This window comes from Myotis daubentonii, chromosome 6 (assembly GCF_963259705.1).
Source record: "Myotis daubentonii chromosome 6, mMyoDau2.1, whole genome shotgun sequence".
Taxonomy (NCBI): Eukaryota; Metazoa; Chordata; class Mammalia; order Chiroptera; family Vespertilionidae; genus Myotis; species Myotis daubentonii.
The window spans coordinates 97,592,291-97,610,922 of NC_081845.1; the positions used below are offsets into that span (position 1 = coordinate 97,592,291).

General features: G+C 54.9%; 1 protein-coding gene across 2 annotated transcripts; it reads left to right on the plus strand.

Annotated features, from left to right (window-relative positions):
• The first annotated feature begins 12,840 nt into the window (after positions 1-12,840).
• POU5F1 (POU class 5 homeobox 1) lies at positions 12,841-17,427 on the plus strand. 2 transcript variants are annotated; one of them, XM_059702113.1, is made up of 5 exons: positions 12,841-13,257; positions 15,836-15,950; positions 16,255-16,385; positions 16,663-16,821; positions 16,968-17,427. In XM_059702113.1, the coding sequence occupies exons 1-5, from the start codon at positions 12,841-12,843 to the stop codon at positions 17,229-17,231; spliced, it is 1,086 nt and encodes a 361-aa protein (XP_059558096.1). In that variant the 3' UTR covers positions 17,232-17,427. The 2 variants fall into 2 exon arrangements, with proteins under 2 accessions (XP_059558096.1, XP_059558097.1); XM_059702114.1 differs by having other exon boundaries at positions 12,841-13,248.
• Positions 17,428-18,632: the final 1,205 nt, after the last annotated feature.

The window sequence follows — 18,632 nt, forward strand, 5'->3', positions numbered from 1 at the left end:
GGGCTGGGAAACAAAGGGCCCAGGTGATTCTTAGGCTCTGGCAGGCCTGGGGGTGGGGCACTGCCCTCCTCCCCTCAGGGGCGGGTGTCCCTGCCGGGTCAAGGGGAATAACCAAGGGAGACTGAGGAAGGAACTGAGGGAGTGCAGCGTGCCGTGGGTCAGCCCACCCTCTGAAATCGGGTGCAGCAGTGGGGAGTGGTCTCAGGCGGGGGAAGGCCTAAAGTGGCTGCCATAGGAGCAGAAGGGGAACAAGTCTTGCCTTGAGAGTGGACAGTCTCAGGTAGACAGGGACATGAGCAGCAGGGGTCCCGAGGTGTGCAAACAGTCCTGCCCCGAGAGGGGCGAAGGCAGGGAGTGGGGGCGTGAAGCTGGAGAAGTCAGCTTGCGGGGGGGGGGGGGGGGTGCTTCCTTAGCCTGCTCAGGAGCCCGGAAGTCATCCTGAAATCAAAGGGAACCCTGGAAGGAGCAGCAGGGTGTATGCGAGCAGCTGTGTTTCCAGGTGAGTCACTGGCGCTGAGGAGGACAGTGTCAGTGGTCTAGCCTGGAGGGAGAGACCAGCTGGAAAGGCTGGCTGTGATCCACGCAAGCCATGCTGTGGTGATGGGGGTGTCCAGACCCGAGGGACCGGAGGGAAATGGCAGGGTGTGGCCGGGAGGCGCTGAGGGCGCAGCTGGAGGACTCACCGGTGAGGCGCTCCCTGACTGGGAACAGCCAGTTCTGCTGTAGAAAAGCCGGTGGGATGGGCAGGACTCCTGTGCGTTGCACGTGGTGAGTGAGTGGTAACCTGTGCAACGCATTAGACATCGGCAAGAATGTATTTTTGTGGCCTGAGGTGGAAAGGGAGGAAGCACCTAGTAGGTACTAAAGCCAGGAGATGTCAGAGGCAGGCACTCCGTCCTGAGGAGGCCTCCATGTGATGGGACAGGTGCCTGCTGCATAAGCCTGATCCTGAACGTGTTAGCCTCCCCTGGCGCTGTCCTGTGCTCCTGTGTCTTGTATATTTACTGAATAAACCATGAGATTTGATCTTAATTTGGTCTGGGAGCCTTTTTGTTCCGTGGAGGCTGCCTACTGTGGCATCACAGCCCAGGTCTGCCTTGAGTCATCGGGTAGATTGAGTGGTGAGACAACCTCCCAGGAGTATAGGATCAAGGGCCAGGGGGCAGGCGGGGGGAGGGGGGGGCTTAGGGGATGTGCTTGGTTTGGACCTTAGGTCAAGGTGGCCCACAGCTGTTTGGATGCACTGGTGCCAAGTGCAGGAATTTAGAGACTGGTAGTCATTACTCTAAAACAGCCGTGGGCAAACTACGGCCTGTGGGCCCTATCTGGCCAGTTTGAAATGAATAAAACTATTGAAATAAAAGACCACACCCTTTTATGTCATGATGTTTACTTTGAATTTATATTAGTTCACACAAACACTCCATCCATGCTTTTGTTCCGGCCCTCCGGTCCAGTTTAAGAACCCATTGTGGCCCTCGAGTCAAAAAGTTTGCCCGCCCCTGGTCTAAAACGATGAGCCGGGAGGAGATCCTGCAGGGAGGCGAGTCCCCTTCCTGTGGTCCACTCCCCATTCCCCTTACCCACGCTAGATGCCCTAAAGCCTGTGGGGCCCGCCCTGAGTGTTGACAGCTGCTAGCATAACCCTTTCTCACGCCTTCCCCCCAGCGGCCCATTCTCTGTGCTAAGACTTCTTTGCTCTTTCCCAGCCTTGGGTAGCCCCTTGCGAATTCCAGGCTGCTTAAATGACCAGCCTTTCTTACACTGCTGCAAGGAAGGCAGGTGGGCAGAGTCCTGGGCATCATGGTCTCTGGTCCCCGCCCAGGACCCAGGGGCTTGGGAGAATCTCCTCAGACTGAAGGCCAGAGCCTGGCACCTTGTCGTCACCCTAAGGTGCATCGTGGAGCAGAACAGCCAGGCCAGGGTGATGGGGACAGGGCAGGTTGTCCAAGGAGTATGTACTGGGCTCAGTGCCGCCCCGAGCTGGCACTCTAGATGCCCACTGTCCATTGAGAGTCGGGCGAACTTCATCCCTGACTTCAGACCCTATTATGTGCCCAGTGATGCCAGAAGGACTGGATATTGGCCATTGGAAAGGGTAGAACATAACTATATGATTCCCATCCTTCCCCCAGACAGGAAACGACTAGAGAGTCCCTGTGGTAAAAAAAAAAAAAAAAAAGGTTATATTCAACGTTTTCAAATCCAGAACCTGGGAAATAACTGGCCACCTTCTGACTCAGGCTTCTTCCCCCCAAACCCCCTAAAGTTAGAGGAATCCTGGAAACCAGGTCAGGGTCCCAAGCTAAGATTATTTCTAACCTGCATTTTCTTTTCATCTAGCAAACATCTGAGGGGCTAGCACTAGCTGTTCATTATGCTGTTACCAATCATAAACACTGCAAGAGCAGCCGCCAGTTTTGAATTCTTATTGGCAGTTTGCATTAACACTGGCATGCACTCTCTCATTTTGGCCTTTACTTGTGAAGGAGGGACTGTTCTTGCCTCCCATCCCAGGAGAGGAAAAGGCCTAGAGGGGCTCAGTTACAGTTGCTATGGGCAGTATAGCCAGTGGTGACCTTCACATCTAGGATTTAAACAGGGTGCTCTGCTGGGCACAGGACGTGGGGCCCTGCCTTCAGGAGGGCTCGGTGTGGTGGGTCAGCTCAGTGCCATAACTGTGGCATGAGTGATGCATGCTGGGAATGCAGCAGGGCACAACTGTGGCTAGGGATGGAGGGCGAGGTGCTGCAGGACTGCTGGGCATGTGGTAGCAGAGAAGGTGTGCTGTGGAGAACGAGTACCAGCGGGAGCAGGGGCGGCCAGGCATTTCGGAAGTGGCGGGAGTGGGGCTGGGGAAGGCCACTGCAGGCTGGCCTGTAACTTTGCAGTTCTGGGCCTTTGGCACTTCAGTCACATACTCCAGACCTTTGGTCTGTGAGTTGCTGGGGAACCAGAGCTGCTGGGGGAACTGCAGATGAGAAGGAAGAGGAGCAGCCCTTTGTGACCAAGAGCTGCGGCTACCCTCTTGGGGACAGGAGTAGGGAAGGAGGAAGGGCTGAAGGACAGATGGGACAGCCCCTCAAACTCCATCGCACTTCCTGTGTACCTGTGTTCACAGCTCTGTTGCTGATACTCCAGCCATGGTGCTCCCTTCTGTCACACATACCTGGCCAGCCCCTTCACGTGCTGCTCAAGTTCTGACCCAGGGCTTACACCACAGGGCACTGGAATGCAGTGAATTGTGCCCGGGCTGGGCGGCAGCTCCTGTGTGTGGGGTCATGCAGTTTGCAAAACTGGAGGCAGCAAGGCTCCCCCGGTCTAGGAAGTCTTTAGGGCTCCTCCCTGTCCTGGTAGCCCCTCAGTGCATGGGACTCTACAAAGGCCCTGGAGGGAACCAACACCTGTGGCCCTTGACGTCCGTCCTGCATAGTCCAGCTCATTTAGTTCAGGGCCTCCTAGTGCCCGGGATCTCAGCCACTGGACCCAGGAGGGTGGGGCTGCTTAGAGCCCGCAGTCCAGGAGATGCACTTCGACATGCGCAGAGGACCTCCTGTCTGGCGCAGCAGCTGGCCGACCTCGTGAGCAGCCAGAGCGGCCCAGGGAAAGGCAGGGGAGGGGGGACCGGTCATTCTGTCCGAGTCTCCCCATTCTAAGCAACCCCTGCCTGGATCCACTGTGGGCTCCTGCTTCTGCAGTGTCCTGGAAGAAGTGGGAAAAGGGCAGGACAGCAGGTATGCTCAGAATTGTAGAGCTGAAGGGACCTTAGGGACCATCTGGTGTCCCTCTCTGGGAGGGTGAGGCCAGTGTAGAGAGCAATGGATGGAAAAGGAGAGGAGGGAGAGGGCGTGGGTTAGCATTCCTATTCTTCTCTAGCCTTTGGCCTGGGTGGTCTCCTTTACAACACACCCCTCTGTTTTCCATGAGAAGTTTTACCTCCTGAAATGTTTCCTGTAAGCTCCCAGGCACTGAAAACCAAATCAAAATGGGCCTCCCAAGCTCCTCAGACTTATCTTAACCAAACTGGAGCCAGGTTTTCCAGGAAGGAAACTAGCTGACTTGCTATTTGAGGTAAGACTGTCTGGATTTGGGAAATGAAGACTTAGTTTGCAGACCTTATGGGAGAGACCAGAGGGTCAGTTATTGAGAAGAGGATGGCTGACTGGCAGGGAGCTGTGGAATATGTATAAATTGAAATAAAAGGAGATAATCACCCATAGTGGGCAAACCTTTGTCAACCACTTAGTTTTAGACTGTAATGAGGAATGAAGTCATTTATTTTTGAAAAAGAACTGCACCTCCAAGAAACAGATTCAGATAGCAACCTATATTGGTTCCATCAAGACAAAGGGGAGGTCCCCTTTTGTACAGAATTTTCCTGCCCACAGTTCCCATTTTGGTCCGTTTCAGGTAAATGAGGTTTCCAAATTGGACAATCTGATTGGTCGATATAGATGCAAATGAGGATAGAAGTCATGCAGTTCTGATTGGATGGGGCAGGTCCCAGTCTACAGGTAGAGGTGACCAGGGTTGCCCTGTGTGCTGAGCCAGCTCAGCCAAGGGTTCAAAAGCCTGAGTGAGGGCGGCAAAAGGATGAAGACATGACAAAGAGAATAAGCTGGGTCTAGGTCAGCCGTGGGCAAACTACGGCCCGTGGGCCGGATCCAGCCCATTTGAAATGAATAAAACTAAAAAAAAAAAAAAAAGACCGTACCCTTTTATGTAATGATGTTTACTTTGAATTTATATTAGTTCACACAAACACTCCATCCATGCTTTTGTTCTGGCCCTCCGGTCCAGTTTAAGAACCCATTGTGGCCCTCGAGTCAAAAAGTTTGCCCACCCCTGGTCTAGGTGGATCTTCCTGTGCCTGGCTGAGGCCACAGAGGCAAGCTGAGCCTTTATTTTATAGCCAGAGGTAAACAAGGTAGTGGTCACCATAGTTACAATGTTCTTGTGAGTTTCAATTGTTTTGGCAGCACTTGCTGCACCTCCCACAGCCCATTAGTTACCTAGGAAGGATGAGGGAGCCTCATAAGGTCAAGCTTAATTATGCTAAGAGGACTGTGCCCCCTAAGCTGGGACTTGTTTGTGGCTCTGCCAACAGGTCAGTCTGAGGCTTAACCCTATAGCCGCATCCTACATCTCGCCCTTTTTTATTTTTAAGCTACTATAATGAAAGTAAAACTTAAGAATCAAGAACAAAACTCTGGCTATTAAAACAATAACAAAACAATGCCAATGCAAAACCCAAACTACAGACATGTTAGCATTTTAAAACTTAAACATAAAGCTCTGGCTATTAACAAAACAATGCCAATGAGTAAGTGAGTTTCTGCTAAATGAAAGTTTCTTTTGCTGATTTACTCAAAGTCCTCGGACTTTGCTGTGCAAGACTTTGCAGAAGACTGGCAGCTAACCAATGCTAGCACAGCCAGAAACATGATTGAGGGAGTAGCTTCCACATCTTGCTTTTCTACCATCTGTTGGGCCTCAGTTGTTAACTTCAGCTGACCCAATGTTGGTACCTCGGTCCCTTGAATGGCCTTCCTTTTCTTTTTTCCACTTTGCTGTCTGCTGGGAGCCGGTCCATCCTTGCTGTTTCAAAGGACCTGGCATATATGGCATACTGTTCTTAAAATGTTTGCTCACCTTCTTGGCACTATGTGTTTTAACCAAGGTCTCCTCTCTGAGAAAGGTTGTTTCCCCAGGTAGGGATTTTCCCCTGAAGTTAGGGAGGGAATAAAACCCCTCAACTAAGTGCCAGGCGGGTAATTAATCACTTTAACTATGAACAATCATGCTTAAGCTACATAATCTTTACTCCCTGGAATGGAGATAAGAAACGCCCTAACCTTTGTAATAGAGATTGATAGGATTGAATCAACTGGTATAAATACAGATGTAACAAGACAGCAAGACTCAGAACTTAGAAGTCAGAACTCAGAAGACAGAACCTACACAGAACCTACAGACAGAAGAACTTCGCTGGAGAGAACATGGCAAAAGATCCTGGACTGAACCTGACTACAGAAATTGGCAAGAGAACCTGACTAGAACCTGGTGACTGAACCTGGCTGGAGAACCTGGACAGAACCTGGCTGGAGAACCTAGCGAGGGAACATGGCTACAGAACCTGGCTGGAGAACCTGGACAGAACCTGGCTGGAGAACCTAGCGAGGGAACATGGCCACAGAACCTGGCTGGAGATCCGAAGCAGAACCTCTCTGGAGATCCAGACTAAAACTTGGCTGGAGATCCTGGCTAGAGATCCTGGCTAGGCTGCTGATCAACTGAACACTGTCTCCGTGTTCTTCCTTCTTCGCCGACTCCGTCTACGCCTTTGGGAACCCCTGGACCTGCTGGGGCTGGACCCCAGCAGCTGTCATCGGGGCAACTCTCAGTCTTTTGAGCGAAGGGACAAGGAGCTTCTTTGGGTCCATTGTGGTGACGCACGTAATGCTCTGGCACCCAAACTGGCTGCACTGCTCCTTCTGGGAAGATATAAAACACAGCCTCTTCCCCACATCATTACTGATTCTGGTAAAACTCTTGGCTGGCTTGTGTATCCTTCCATCGAGCTAACCCAGCAGAGGCTATTGTACAGGAGGCCCAATGCCTTTCGGCCGCTGTACAACTCTGCATTGTAATTTTAAAAATTTAACATTCTTCTCCCCCCTTTTTTGTTTTTATAGTCGCATTTTAAGAGTAGGATTGGTGCTCCCCGCTATTGCCTGAGTCCTGATCTATCACCCCAGGGAGAAAGTGCCAATCCTGCACTTCCTGGGGTGGCACGGTAGAGGTTTCAAACAGTTGGTTTTGGGACCGAGCCGGCTGGAAAGGCTGCAGTGGGGTTAAGGCAGTGATGGTGAACCTATGACACGCGTGTCAGAGGTGACACACGAACTCATTTTTTTGGTTGATTTTTCTTTGTTAAATGGCATTTAAATAAATAAAATAAATATCAAAAATGTAAGTCTTTGTTTTACTATGGTTGCAAATATCAAAAAATTTCTCTATGTGACACGGCACCAGAGTTAAGTTAGGGTTTTTCAAAATGCTGACACGCCGAGCTCAGAAGGTTCGCCATCACTGGGTTAAGGATAAGGCCCCCTACTGTTTGGTGGGGCCTGCCGCTTGAAGTTTCCCTGCCTAGGGGGTATTAAATTACCATCAGCATCAGTCTTGGAGTGGCATTCATTTACCCAAATGCTTTCCTCTCCTGCATCTTGGACATAGTCCGGACAGCTTGTTTCCACTCCCTGTAGCCCTTTGTCTTCTAGTTCTAGTATTACAGTCTTTAGCAAAATGCCCTAGTTTGCCACAGTTAAAGCAGCCCCTCTCCTTTTCTGCTGACCAGCGAACAACACCTCCTTTAATGTGGCAGCTAATACTGCTCCTTGCACGTAGGCTGGTCCAATGTCAGCACAAACAGGGATGAATCACGTCCAGGACCGTTCTTCCTGTGGGGATGTAAAGCCTCTTGACATACTCTATTTGCAGTTTTAACAGCTAATTGTTTCACAGGTATCATTCCAGCCTCAGGGTCAGCCACAACCCTGCCTACGGCTTGGAACAAACGAGCCACAAAATCCTGATATGGTCCTAACCGGTTTGGCTCAGTGGATAGAGCATTGGCCTGCGGACTCAAGCGTCCCAGGTTCGGTTCCGGTCAGGGGCATGTACCTTGGTTGCGGGCACATCCCCAGTGGGGAGTGTGCAGGAGGCAGCTGATCGATGTTTCTAACTCTATCCTTCTCCCTTCCTCTCTGTAAAAAATCAATAAAATATATATTTTTAAAAAATCCTGATATGGCTCCTCAGGGCCTAGCCTAATTTTGCTTATGCCTAAGCAGCGGTTCTCAACCTGTGGGTCCAGAACAATGAAATACATCCCGCATATCAGATATTTACATTATGATTCATAACGGTAGCAAAATTATAGTTATGAAGTAGCAACGAAAATAATTTTATGGTTGGGGGTCACCACAACATGAGGAACTGTATTAAAGGGTCGCGGCATTAGGAAGGTTGAGAACCGCTGGAAAGACTTTTCCCCTTTTGTTGGTAGTTGCCTCCAGGCTTTGGCGGCACAGATTTTTATCTGCTGATAAGCTCATGTGGGGTATACTAACTGAGCCTGCAAAGCCCCATGAGGCCCGGTGCCCATGAGCATATAAATTGTCATGGGTCCCCCATGAGTGTGGTTTCTGCTAGCCTGCTCCGCACTAAGCTCTGCCCAATTAGATTTCCATAGTAAGTAATCTCCAGGTGAGAGAAGCCTTCGCGACAGTATTCCAGTCACCAGGAGCCATAGCTTCCTCAGATACTGCATCTCATAACCCCAGCACAAAGGGGGAGGTTGGTCCATACATAGGACAAGAAGTCCTCAACTCCTTCAAAGTCTTAAAAGGTATAGACTGATGGCCACGGAGCATCTGGCCTGGATTCTGAGGACCAGGCTGCTCAAATACAGGATATTAACCGAATCCTGACGTATCTTCCCCAGCCTGCCTGGCCTCATACAGAGTCTGCTGGAGTAGAGACAAAGGCACCATTCTTGTTTCTGCGTGTTTAGGGGGTAAAAGGAGAGGCTATGAGCAACAGTGAGCTCCCCAAATAATTGCACCAGACCCCATCACCCCAAACCTGCCAGTTCCCTTGCTTCCTCCAATCCTCGCTCATGTTTGGGAGGAAGCGCATCGTCCGGAGGGCGCTCTCCCACAGGAGCTGTAGCCCCCGGGACTGGAGGAGGCAGCGGAGGCGCCTACGGGTACAGGTGGAGTCGGAAGCCTCTGGTAGCCTTGCCCCACCTCTCCTGATTCCCCTGCCACATTCATCCACTCCCTTTCTGGAGTGGCTCTAGGCAGTCCCGAATCAGGGACCACAGACTGAAAGCAGAGGCAGGCATTTCCTCTGGACCTTCAGCGATATAATGATCTTTTTTTTTTTTTTGAATTATATAATGATCTTCAGGTTGTTTTCCTACCTCCCCCCATTATATTTGCCTCTGTCTTTACCTTTCCTTCCGCAGAAAACCATGGCAGGTTTTACTCACAAAACCCAACAAATCGAAAAGCTGTTCATACCTCACAGAACAGCCCCGTGCTTGGGGCATAGCCTTAAGCATGGGTACGTACACATTCTTTCCCTGCGATCCTGGATTTCCCATGTTTTACACTGAACTTCGCTCCTTACCTTCCTTCTTGTTTTCTGCACGTGCTTCACTGGAGCGTCCTTTCACCTGACAACAGTAGTTCCCCCGAACTCAGGCCTCACGTTGGGCGCCACGTGTGCTGAGCCAGCTCAGCCAAGGGTCCGCAAGCCTGAGTGAGGGCGGCAAAAGGATGGTGAAATGACAGACAGACAGAATAAGCTGGGTCTAGGTGGATCTCCTGTGCCTGGCTGAGGCCACAGAGAGAGATCCAGAGGCAAGCTGAGCCAGAGGTAAACAAGGTAGTGGTCACCATAGTTACAATGTTCTTGTGAGTTTCAGTTGTTTTGGCAGCACTTGCTGCACCTCCCACAGCCCATTAGTTACCTAGGAAGGATGAGGGAGCCTCATAAGGTCAAGCCTAATTATTCTAAGAGGACTGGGCCCTCTATGCAGCACTTGTTTGTGGCTTTGCCAACAGGTCAGTCTGAGGCTTAACCCTGTAGCCGCGCCCTACAGCCCTGCAGTGACTGACCCAGATGGTGTAAAAGTGAGGCACCGCCCTAGCGGGTTAGAGCGGCAGCCCGCCCACTGGAGGGTTGCAGGTTCGATTCCAGTCAAGGGCACATACCTCAGTTGCAGGCTCATCCCTGGCCCTGGTCGGGGCACTGCGGGAGGTAACCAATCCATGTGTCCCTACCCCACCCTTCCTCTCCTGCTAAAAATAAATGGGAAAAATACCCTCAGGTGAGAATTAACGAAAAACAAAACAAAAGACCTGGAGGCACAAGTGGAAGCTGCGCATTCAGGCTGGGTGCTCCCAGTGCCTTGGTGCGTGGTTCGGGGAGCCCCTCTCAGCAGACAGCCACTGGGCTGTTTATAAAACTCATCTCCCAGGAGAACTCCTTCTTGGGGTTCACAAATGAATTTTGTTGGGCCCACAGCCTGAGCCTGCTCTCCTCAGCCCTCCATTCTCTCCCTTCTTCTGCCTTCAGCTTAACAGCACCCAGAAGGCAGACGAGTGGTTTGCCGCCCTGGCTAGAGCAGGTCTCTGTTGGTCCCTCGCTGAGCCCCTTCAGTTGGCTTTCCCAACCAAGCAGCACCCACCTGCCCCGCAGGGGTGGCATCACCGAGCGGGCTCAGCGGCCCTCGCTGGTCGTTCTGCAGCCGCACGCACTCAAACGGCCTTGTGAGGGGCCTTGGCCCTGCACTGCAGTGAAGTGTATGTGGCGAGTTTGTGAGCCCAGCCCACACTGGTTTCAGGAATCTGAGATTTTTGGGTGAAAAAATCTAAGAGCAGGAAGGTCAGAAAGCCAGGTCTGACCTTGCAGCCCGCTTCCAGTCTCCTCCAGGCCAGCGCAGGGCGGGCCGAGGAAGCCCCAGCGAAGGCCAGCTAGGGCTCCAGACAAACTTAACTTGCCATTAAGGTCCTGGGTCAGAACCAGGCAAGCACAGGGCTGACCCGACTCAGGTGTCGGGCCACAAGCCATCGGGGACCCAGGACCCAGGGACCTGCCCCTCCTCTGGCTCTCTCTGGAATGCCCTTGCCCAGGCCAGAAACAAACCAAACAAGAGGGTGGTGTTGAGGGGGTAATGGGGAAGGTGTTTGGGGAGCCGCTGGGAAGACAGGGGCAGCAGGACTCCTGGCCTGGCCTGGCCTGGAGGGTGGTGAGCTGAGGAGCCTGGGTGTGGAGGGCGGGTGAGTCCCAGGCCTTCCCTTCCCCTCCCAGGGAGGCCATCTCCTTGGCAGACAGATGCGTGCATGCCCACGGTGCTGGGAGGGCTCTGTCTTGGGGGTTGGGGAGATGGCTGGGGAGGACTTCCCCCTGCTCCAAGCAGTTTCTCCACCCCCACAGGCCCCTAAACCCATCCTTCTGGGCAGTTAGTGGGTTCGAAGTGAGTGCAGCTCCAGCCCACTTCCCTGTGGCTGTTCCAACAGGCCTTGGGAAAGAGCTGAAATGCATGAATCGACATGTAGATGGCACAGCAGCGATACAGGCTCAGAGGGAAGACGGGCTCAAGCACCTCAGGGCACCTCGGGCCAGCCAGGAGGGGCGACCACCGGCCTAGCCCCTCAGAAGGCAGGCACCCCGCACGCGGCTGAGGTGCAGATGCCCGAAGGCGGCAGAAGTCAGTGTCCAGCCTCAGGTGCCGGCTTTGCAAGCTGTAGGGAGCGCCCCCCTAGCTTCCCCGGGGCTTCCATTTAGGGCAAGTTTTGGGAGCAAACTTCATACCTCTGTCTCAGACAGGCGCCTGAGGGCCACGCTCTGGGCCGGCAGCGAGCCCTGAGGACACTCAGGAAACAGACCCTGAGGGTGCGCTTGGGGCAGGCTTCCCGCACCCAACCCCCAGTTGCTCTCCAACTCCTCTGCATCTGTCTGCCAAGCACCCCCCACCCCCAACAAAGCCTCCCAGGGCCCGAGGGGGTGGGGTGATGTCAGGCTTGACGCCTGGGCCTCCAGAGGAAGGGGGCGGGATACCTGGGCCCCAGCAGGGCCTGTCCGAGGCTCAGTCTTGGAGGGGATTTGGGGTGGGCTCCCGGAGCTCTTTTAGCCGCTCTGAGGGGTTTTCCTGTGAGGGGACTGGGGCTGGGGGGTGGCAGGAAGCTGTCCCCAGGGGAGCCATCCAGGCCCATTCAAGGGTTGAGCACTTGTTTAGGGTTAGAGCTGCCCCCTCTGGGGACCTGGATTGTCCAGCCAAGGCCATTGTCCTGCCCCCTCCCCCTAGTCCCTCCCAAGCCTCTTTGAACCCGAAGTCAGATATTTTCTCTTCCCCTCCCTCTGGGCTTTCCCCACCCAGAGCCTCGGGCTGGAGGCTGGGGCTGGGGCTGGGTGGTGGGGGAGGGAAAACAGCCATCTAGGTACTGGGATATTTGGGTCCCACAGTGAGGGGTGTCGGGTCCCTCTGTCTGGACAAAGGTTGGGGAACCCGTGCACAGCCAGTCCAGAGCCTGGCCCTGGAAGGGGCAGTGGGGGTCGGTCCCTGAGTCCGGCCGGTGAGGGGCTGTGGAGTGGAAGTCCCCGGTGTGGAAAGGAGGCCTTGCCTGCTGTCTGTCCTAGAGATGGGGTGGAATTAGCAGGCTGCGCAGAGGGCAGCAGCCGTCCGCAGCTTTGGGGTAATGGAATTTGGCCAGTAATCTGGATGAATGCCTGGGTCTCTGGACTGGGGGTGGGGGCGGGCACAGGGTGCTGATGGGGGACCGAGGGGTAGCCCGGCAGTACTGGTGCGCACGCCGTGAATGTGGGAGGAGCGGGCCCCAGTGCGCAGACGGTGCCAGGGTCTTTGGAGAGGGGTCAGCCCCTGGGCTCCTGAAGACCCTGGAGAAGATGTGAGGGGTCCCAGACGGCTTGGAGGTGTGCAGAGCCCGAGGGAGGGCCGGGCAGTGGGGCAGGGAGTTGGAAGAGAACGTCCTAATCGGGGGCTGTGCCAAGGAACCTGGGGCTGGGCCGGGGACTCGCCTAAGGGGGGCTCCCAGACACTCCGCTTCCACAGACACCCCCGCGACCAGCAGGCAAACACTACGCCTCAGTTTCTCCCACCTCCATGGCTCTCTCCTCCCCCCTCCCCCAGGGGGCGGGGCCAGAGGTCAAGGCTAGTGGGTGGGGTTGGGGAGGGGGTGAGTGGCGAGCAGTGCCTCGGAGAGCCCTCCTTCCACCAGGCCCCCGGCTTGGGGCGCCGTCCTTCCCATGGCGGGACACCTGGCTTCCGACTTTGCCTTTTCGCCCCCACCAGGTGGTGGAGACGATGGGCCAGGAGGGCCGGAGCCGGGCTGGGTTGACCCTCGGACCTGGCTGGGCTTCCAGGGCCCTCCTGGCGGGTCTGCCATCGGGCCGGGGCTGGCGCCCGGGGCGGAGGTGTGGGGGATTCCCCCGTGCCCCTCGCCGTACGAGTTCTGCGGGGGGGTGGCCTACTGTGGGCCTCAGGCTGGAGTGGGGCTGGCACCCCAAGGCGGCCTGGAGGCCCCCCAGCTCGAGGGCGAGGCCGGAGCCGGGGTGGAGAGCAACTCCGAGGGGGCCTCCCCCGAGCCCTGCGCGGCCCTGCCTGGGGCCCTGAAGCTGGACAAGGAGAAGCTGGAGCCCAGCCCCGAGGAGGAGGTGAGTGGGGTGCAGTGGGACTGGGTGGTGGCTGGACCGCAGGGGCGCCGGGGAGGGGAGCGGAAGCGGCCCCTGCAGCCTTCTTGGCCTGGAACCCGAGGGGAGCTGCAGGGACCGGGTGGGAACCGAGGCCAGCGTTCCGGCAGAGCCAAGGGAGGCAGGGGTGGGTGGCCTCGGGGAGTCCGAAGCTGGCCCAGGCTGGCCTTGCTTCGCGCCTGGCCTTCGTTGCCAAGTATGTACCTTCCACTTCCTAGGCCTGACCAGGGTCTGGTCACTCGACTTATTAGTCCAGCGTCTGACCCAGCTTGGGGTCTGAGCCCCTGCTCCCACCTGGAGCCGCCCTGGAGAACTTGATCCTTATCTTACCCCAATGCCTGAGGGTAAAACCGTGCTCACTTCTCCCTGGGTTATTGTTCCTGAGATTGGAGGGTGTGGCCGGTTTCTGTAGACGCTCCCGGTCGGGCTGTGTGGCCGCGTGCGGTGGGCTCACCTCCGTCCAGTTCAGGCCTGGTCCCCCATGGCTTCTGCCCGGGCCAAGAGCCACCTGGTGCAGAGGGCACCCCCGCACCCCCTCAAGAGCGCAAGTACCCAGTGCAGCGGAATTTCTTAAGCTTTGAACTCGCCCCTCCTGGCCACTCCCCAAAGGAAGGCACGTTCAGTCCTGCGGGGACTCCTGGGGTGAACGGTCCAGCCCTCCGAAGGGACCAGAGTAAGCAATTAGGGATCACGTCGGAAGCCTCCGGCCGCGGAGGAGGTGTGAGCGGTTTCAGCTGGCCTCCGAGCCCTGCCTCTGGCTGGAGGCGACTGCTGAGCCTTGAATAATAATGGCTGCCAATTGCGGTCCATTTCCTAAGTGCCTGGCTGTGTGCTCCTTCTACATCATTATCTCATTAACTGCCACAAACTCTCCCAGGGAGGTATTATTAGCCTATTTCACGGGTCTTAAACTGCTAAATGATAAAGCTAGGATTTGAACTGGGGTTACCTTATTTCAACCCCGGAAGCAGGATTTGGAAGAGCCTGATAGGGACCGCTGTGGGTGTGAAACCTTGGTGGCTGGGCAGGGTTGGCAATGGAAGGGCGCGGGCGTGAAGCTAATGTGATTGATTACCCTTGAAATACTTCCTCAAGGCCTCCAGGACCCCACAAAGGCCTGCCTCTTCCCCGGGCCCCTGCCCCACCCACCTCTCTTCCATCCACCTTTCCTTGCTCCCCTCCACCCGCAAGGCTCAAGGGCCTCGTAGACTTGACTGCTGCGTTTTCCATCTGCTGGGATGGCTCTCTGAGCAGCTGCACCTCACCCAGTACTCGAGGCCCAAACCAGGCATCCTCATTTCCCCAGTCTCCCTATGCCCACTCCTTTGGAAACACCACTATCTTTGCCTTGGAAATGCACCCTGAAATCAATACTTATTACCACCCTGTCCCAGCCACCACCATCTGTGCCTGGAAAACTGCAGTTGCCTCCCTAGTTATCCCCTCACTTCCTCCTTAGTCTCTTGTCACCATGTCAACGGACTGAACACCTTACAATGTGAGTCAGATCATTTCATCTCACTGCAACGTCCGCAGGGTCTGCCCTGCTCACCCCTCTGATCTCCTAGCTCCTCCCCCTCCCCTTTCCTCTGCCTGCTCACCCGGCTCGCCTAGCTGCTGCCTGGCTGTGCCTGCCCGCCTAGCCCGCCACCTCAGGACATTCCCCCTTTGCTCAGTGCACCACCTCCATCTTATTTAAATTGTCCCGCATGCCCCACCCGCTGTGCTCTGTGATCCTCTTCCTGGTTTCACTTTTTCCACGGTATGTGCTGTCTCCACACTAGCATGGAAACTCATGAGGCCAAGGCTTTTTGTCTATTTTGTGTAGCCACTGGCTGAGAGAAGGTGTAGAATAAATCTGTTGAATTAATCACTGAGGATGCTTCCATATTGCAAAAAAAGATATAAAAACAAGAGATAATTGGCTTTTTTGGGGAGTTCAATGACCACACACCCAGGTTTCAGGTTCCACACCACCACCACTCCCTCCCCCTCCCTCCCCCCTCCGCTGTCGGGAGCCTGGAGCCTGCAGGAGGCTACCATACGTGTTTCTCTCCCCCCACACCTACACCTCTCTAACATCAATTTTAAAAAGGGGGGATAATCAGCTTTTTAAATGCACCAGCCATATGCAGAGCACTTTGTTCACACCTCTTACACACCTGTAACTTTCTGTGGTGTGTGTGTGTGTGTGTGTGTGTGTGTGTGTGTGTGTGTGCCGGGTCATGGTCTGGGACCCCACAAGCTGGGAGGCGGCATTGAGATGAGAGTTAGAGGCTGGTGCCCTTGGTTTCTCTAGGGCTGTTCCTCCAGCAGAAAGCCTCTGAGTGTTAGAGCTGCCTAGCAGGGGCTCCGTGACCTGCTCTTTCTAGCATGTGTGCTGCTCAGGGTGAATGAGGGCTGTAGATGGGTTGTTTCAGGTGTTGGGTGGGCGGCCTGGATGCAGAGGTATTCCCACAGACCAGTCCTTGGGGCCTGAGTGGGCAGGGGGTGGACAGCGGTGTGTGCCTGTGTTCTTACACATCCTCTGCCTTTTAAAATGCTGTTGCAGAACATGAGAGCTCTGCAGAAAGACCTCGAGCAATTCGCCAAGCTCCTGAAGCAGAAGAGGATCACCCTGGGGTACACCCAGGCCGATGTGGGGCTTACCCTCGGCGTTCTCTTTGGTGGGTCCCCTCAGCATGTGCTGACCCATAGAGCAAAGAGACCAGCCTCCCCTGGGAGGGGCAGTCCTGATCCTGGGCCCCTGCGACCAAGGGAACGAGGGCCGGGTTCCGGGGCAGGCTCTGCCCTTGCCCAGGACGAGGGTGCAGAGGGAGGAAGAGATTTGGGCCTGTGCTCCGTCTGGGAAGTGGGATCCTGGTGTGGGACCTTGTGAGCGTGGGAAGAGGTGGTGACACCTGGGTCTCGGGGTCATGAGGGGTCTTGCCCGTTGCCTCACCTTGTTTCTCTTTCAACCCACCTCCCCAGGCAAGGTGTTCAGCCAAACGACCATCTGCCGCTTTGAGGCTCTGCAGCTCAGTTTGAAGAACATGTGTAAGCTGCGGCCCCTGCTGCAGAAGTGGGTGGAGGAAGCTGACAACAACGAGAACCTGCAGGAGGTGAGGGTGGGCGGGTGCCCCACGTCCAGGGCTTCCACCCTGGCTGGCAGCTCTGCTTCTTGGGGCATAGCCCTCCGTCGGGGGAGGTGGTTGCTCAGTGCTGCTGGGCCAGGTGCCACTGCTGGTCTAAGCCTGCCTTGGCAGGATCCTTCTTTCTCACCTTCCGGCTCTGGTGACACCTCCACCAGTGCCCCTTAGCAACTTGCTCTCGAATCAGACCTTGTGGGTTTGAAGCCTGCCCTCCTAGCTCTTTGTCACCCCCTCCCCACCTGCCTAGATATGCAAAGCAGAGACCCTGCTGCAGGCCCGAAAGAGAAAGCGGACGAGTATCGAGAACCGAGTGAAGGGCAACCTGGAGAACATGTTCCTGCAGTGCCCGAAGCCCACCCTGCAGCAGATCAGCCACATCGCCCAGCAGCTCGGGCTGGCGAAGGACGTGAGTGCCATCCCCAGGGCGCCCTGCCCTCCTCCCCTGGCCCGAGCTCTGGTACCTGCCCTTCGACCTCTCTGGATCTGTTGGGTTTGGGCCAAATGACCCACCTGGAGTTTATGAGCAAGTCCCTCTCCCTCCCCCACCCCCAGGTGGTCCGAGTGTGGTTCTGCAACCGGCGCCAGAAGGGCAAACGATCGAGCAGTGACTATTCTCAACGAGAGGATTTTGAGGCTCCCAGGCCTCCTTTCTCAGGGGGACCAGTATCCTTTCCTATGGCCCCAGGGCCCCACTTTGGCCCAGGCTACGCGGGCCCTCACTTCACTGCGCTGTACTCGTCGGTCCAGTTCCCTGAAGGCGAGGCCTTTCCCGCTGTGCCCGTCGCCACTCTGGGCTCTCCCATGCACTCAAACTGAGCTGCCTGCCTCCCAGGCCGGGAGCGAGGGAAAGAACCCGATTGTCCCAGGGCTTTGGGATCAAGTTCCTTTCACTATAGAATTGGGAGCACAAACGGTGGGGGGCAGAGTTTGGGGAGCTGGTTGGCGGGAAGGTGAAGTTCAGTGATGCTCTTGATTTTAATCCCGTCACTTTGATTTTAATAAAGAAACCCGGGACACAGTGGGTGCATACTTGTGTCTTTGGTTTATCCTCTTCCAGTTACTGAGAGGGAGGGGGCGGTATGCGGATGACCCTGACCCTGAAGCTGAAATGTGGAACCCGCTCAGGAGTCACAGTGGCAGGGGAGCTGGCCTGGAACCCACTTCTTTCATAGAGGCCCTCAGAGGCCAGCCGGTTCTTAGGAGCTTGTGACCCAGGGTCCGAGGGAATCGGAGTTGAGCTTATTTCTGCCCACAGATGTGGTTACTTATAGGCCAGCGATGGCGGACCTTTTGAGCTCGGCGTGTCAGCATTTTGAAAAACCCTAACTTAACTCTGGGGCCGTGTCACATATAGAAATGTTTTGATCTTTGCAACCATAGTAAAACACTTATATTTTTGATATTTATTTTATATATTTAAATGCCATTTAACAAAGAAAAATCAACCAAAAAAATGAGTTCGCGTGTCATAGGTTCGCCATCACTGTTATAGACCATTCCCTACTAGGAGCTGGCTCCTTGCTTTCCCCATGCTACTTTGGAAGTCCTCGGTGGCATTATGCTAAGAAATCCGGTCTTTAGGGACTTATTTCCTCTGCATAGAACCCCAGCTAGAAGCTCTTCCTTGTGCTTTCTCGGTGCCAGGGTCCATGAGGTTTCCCTTCATTTTGCCTGTCCTGTCCATGAGTGACTCAGCAGACCCTCCGCGCTTTAGTCTTGGCTCTGCTGCTACCACATAGGGGTCCTTGCTCTGGAACTCTTTCCTCTGGAAAAAATAGGTTGGTAAGCCGTGGTAGGAGTGGAAAGAGGGTGGACATGTATCAAGATAAGGCAATGCCCCACACGTGGGCTGAGCTGACACAGGCCCAGGCACAGCTGCTCTAGCTGGTTTTTCTGCCCTGGTAGTGCAGGCACACATTGGCACTTCACAGATGTGCTTTTTCAAATCGAAGGTAAGACCCTCCACCAGTAAAAGATGACGGCTCACTTTGTTGCGGTGGTCTGGAACCGAACCCGCAATATCTGAGGTCGGCCTGCACTGGGGAAGCTGGTACAAGTTCTGCCATCTGCGTGAAACTGCCAAACCCCAGCTACCTAACTGTAAGGGCAGCGGATGTTTTCTTTTAAACTAGAACCCTTTATTACCTGGGTTTCTTTTTTCAGGCTCCAACGTCATCCCATATATTTGCACTTTTTCAGTGAGCAGGTTTGTATTTT

Excerpts from the sequence above, each read along its gene's own strand:
- POU5F1 (XM_059702113.1), top strand. The coding sequence starts at position 12,841 with ATGGCGGGACACCTGGCTTCCGACTTTGCCTTTTCGCCCCCACCAGGT. Across the intron at positions 15,951-16,254 it reads TACCCTCGGCGTTCTCTTTG|GCAAGGTGTTCAGCCAAACG; the intron begins GTGGGTCCCCTC and ends CCACCTCCCCAG. Across the intron at positions 16,822-16,967 it reads AGCTCGGGCTGGCGAAGGAC|GTGGTCCGAGTGTGGTTCTG; the intron begins GTGAGTGCCATC and ends CCCCACCCCCAG.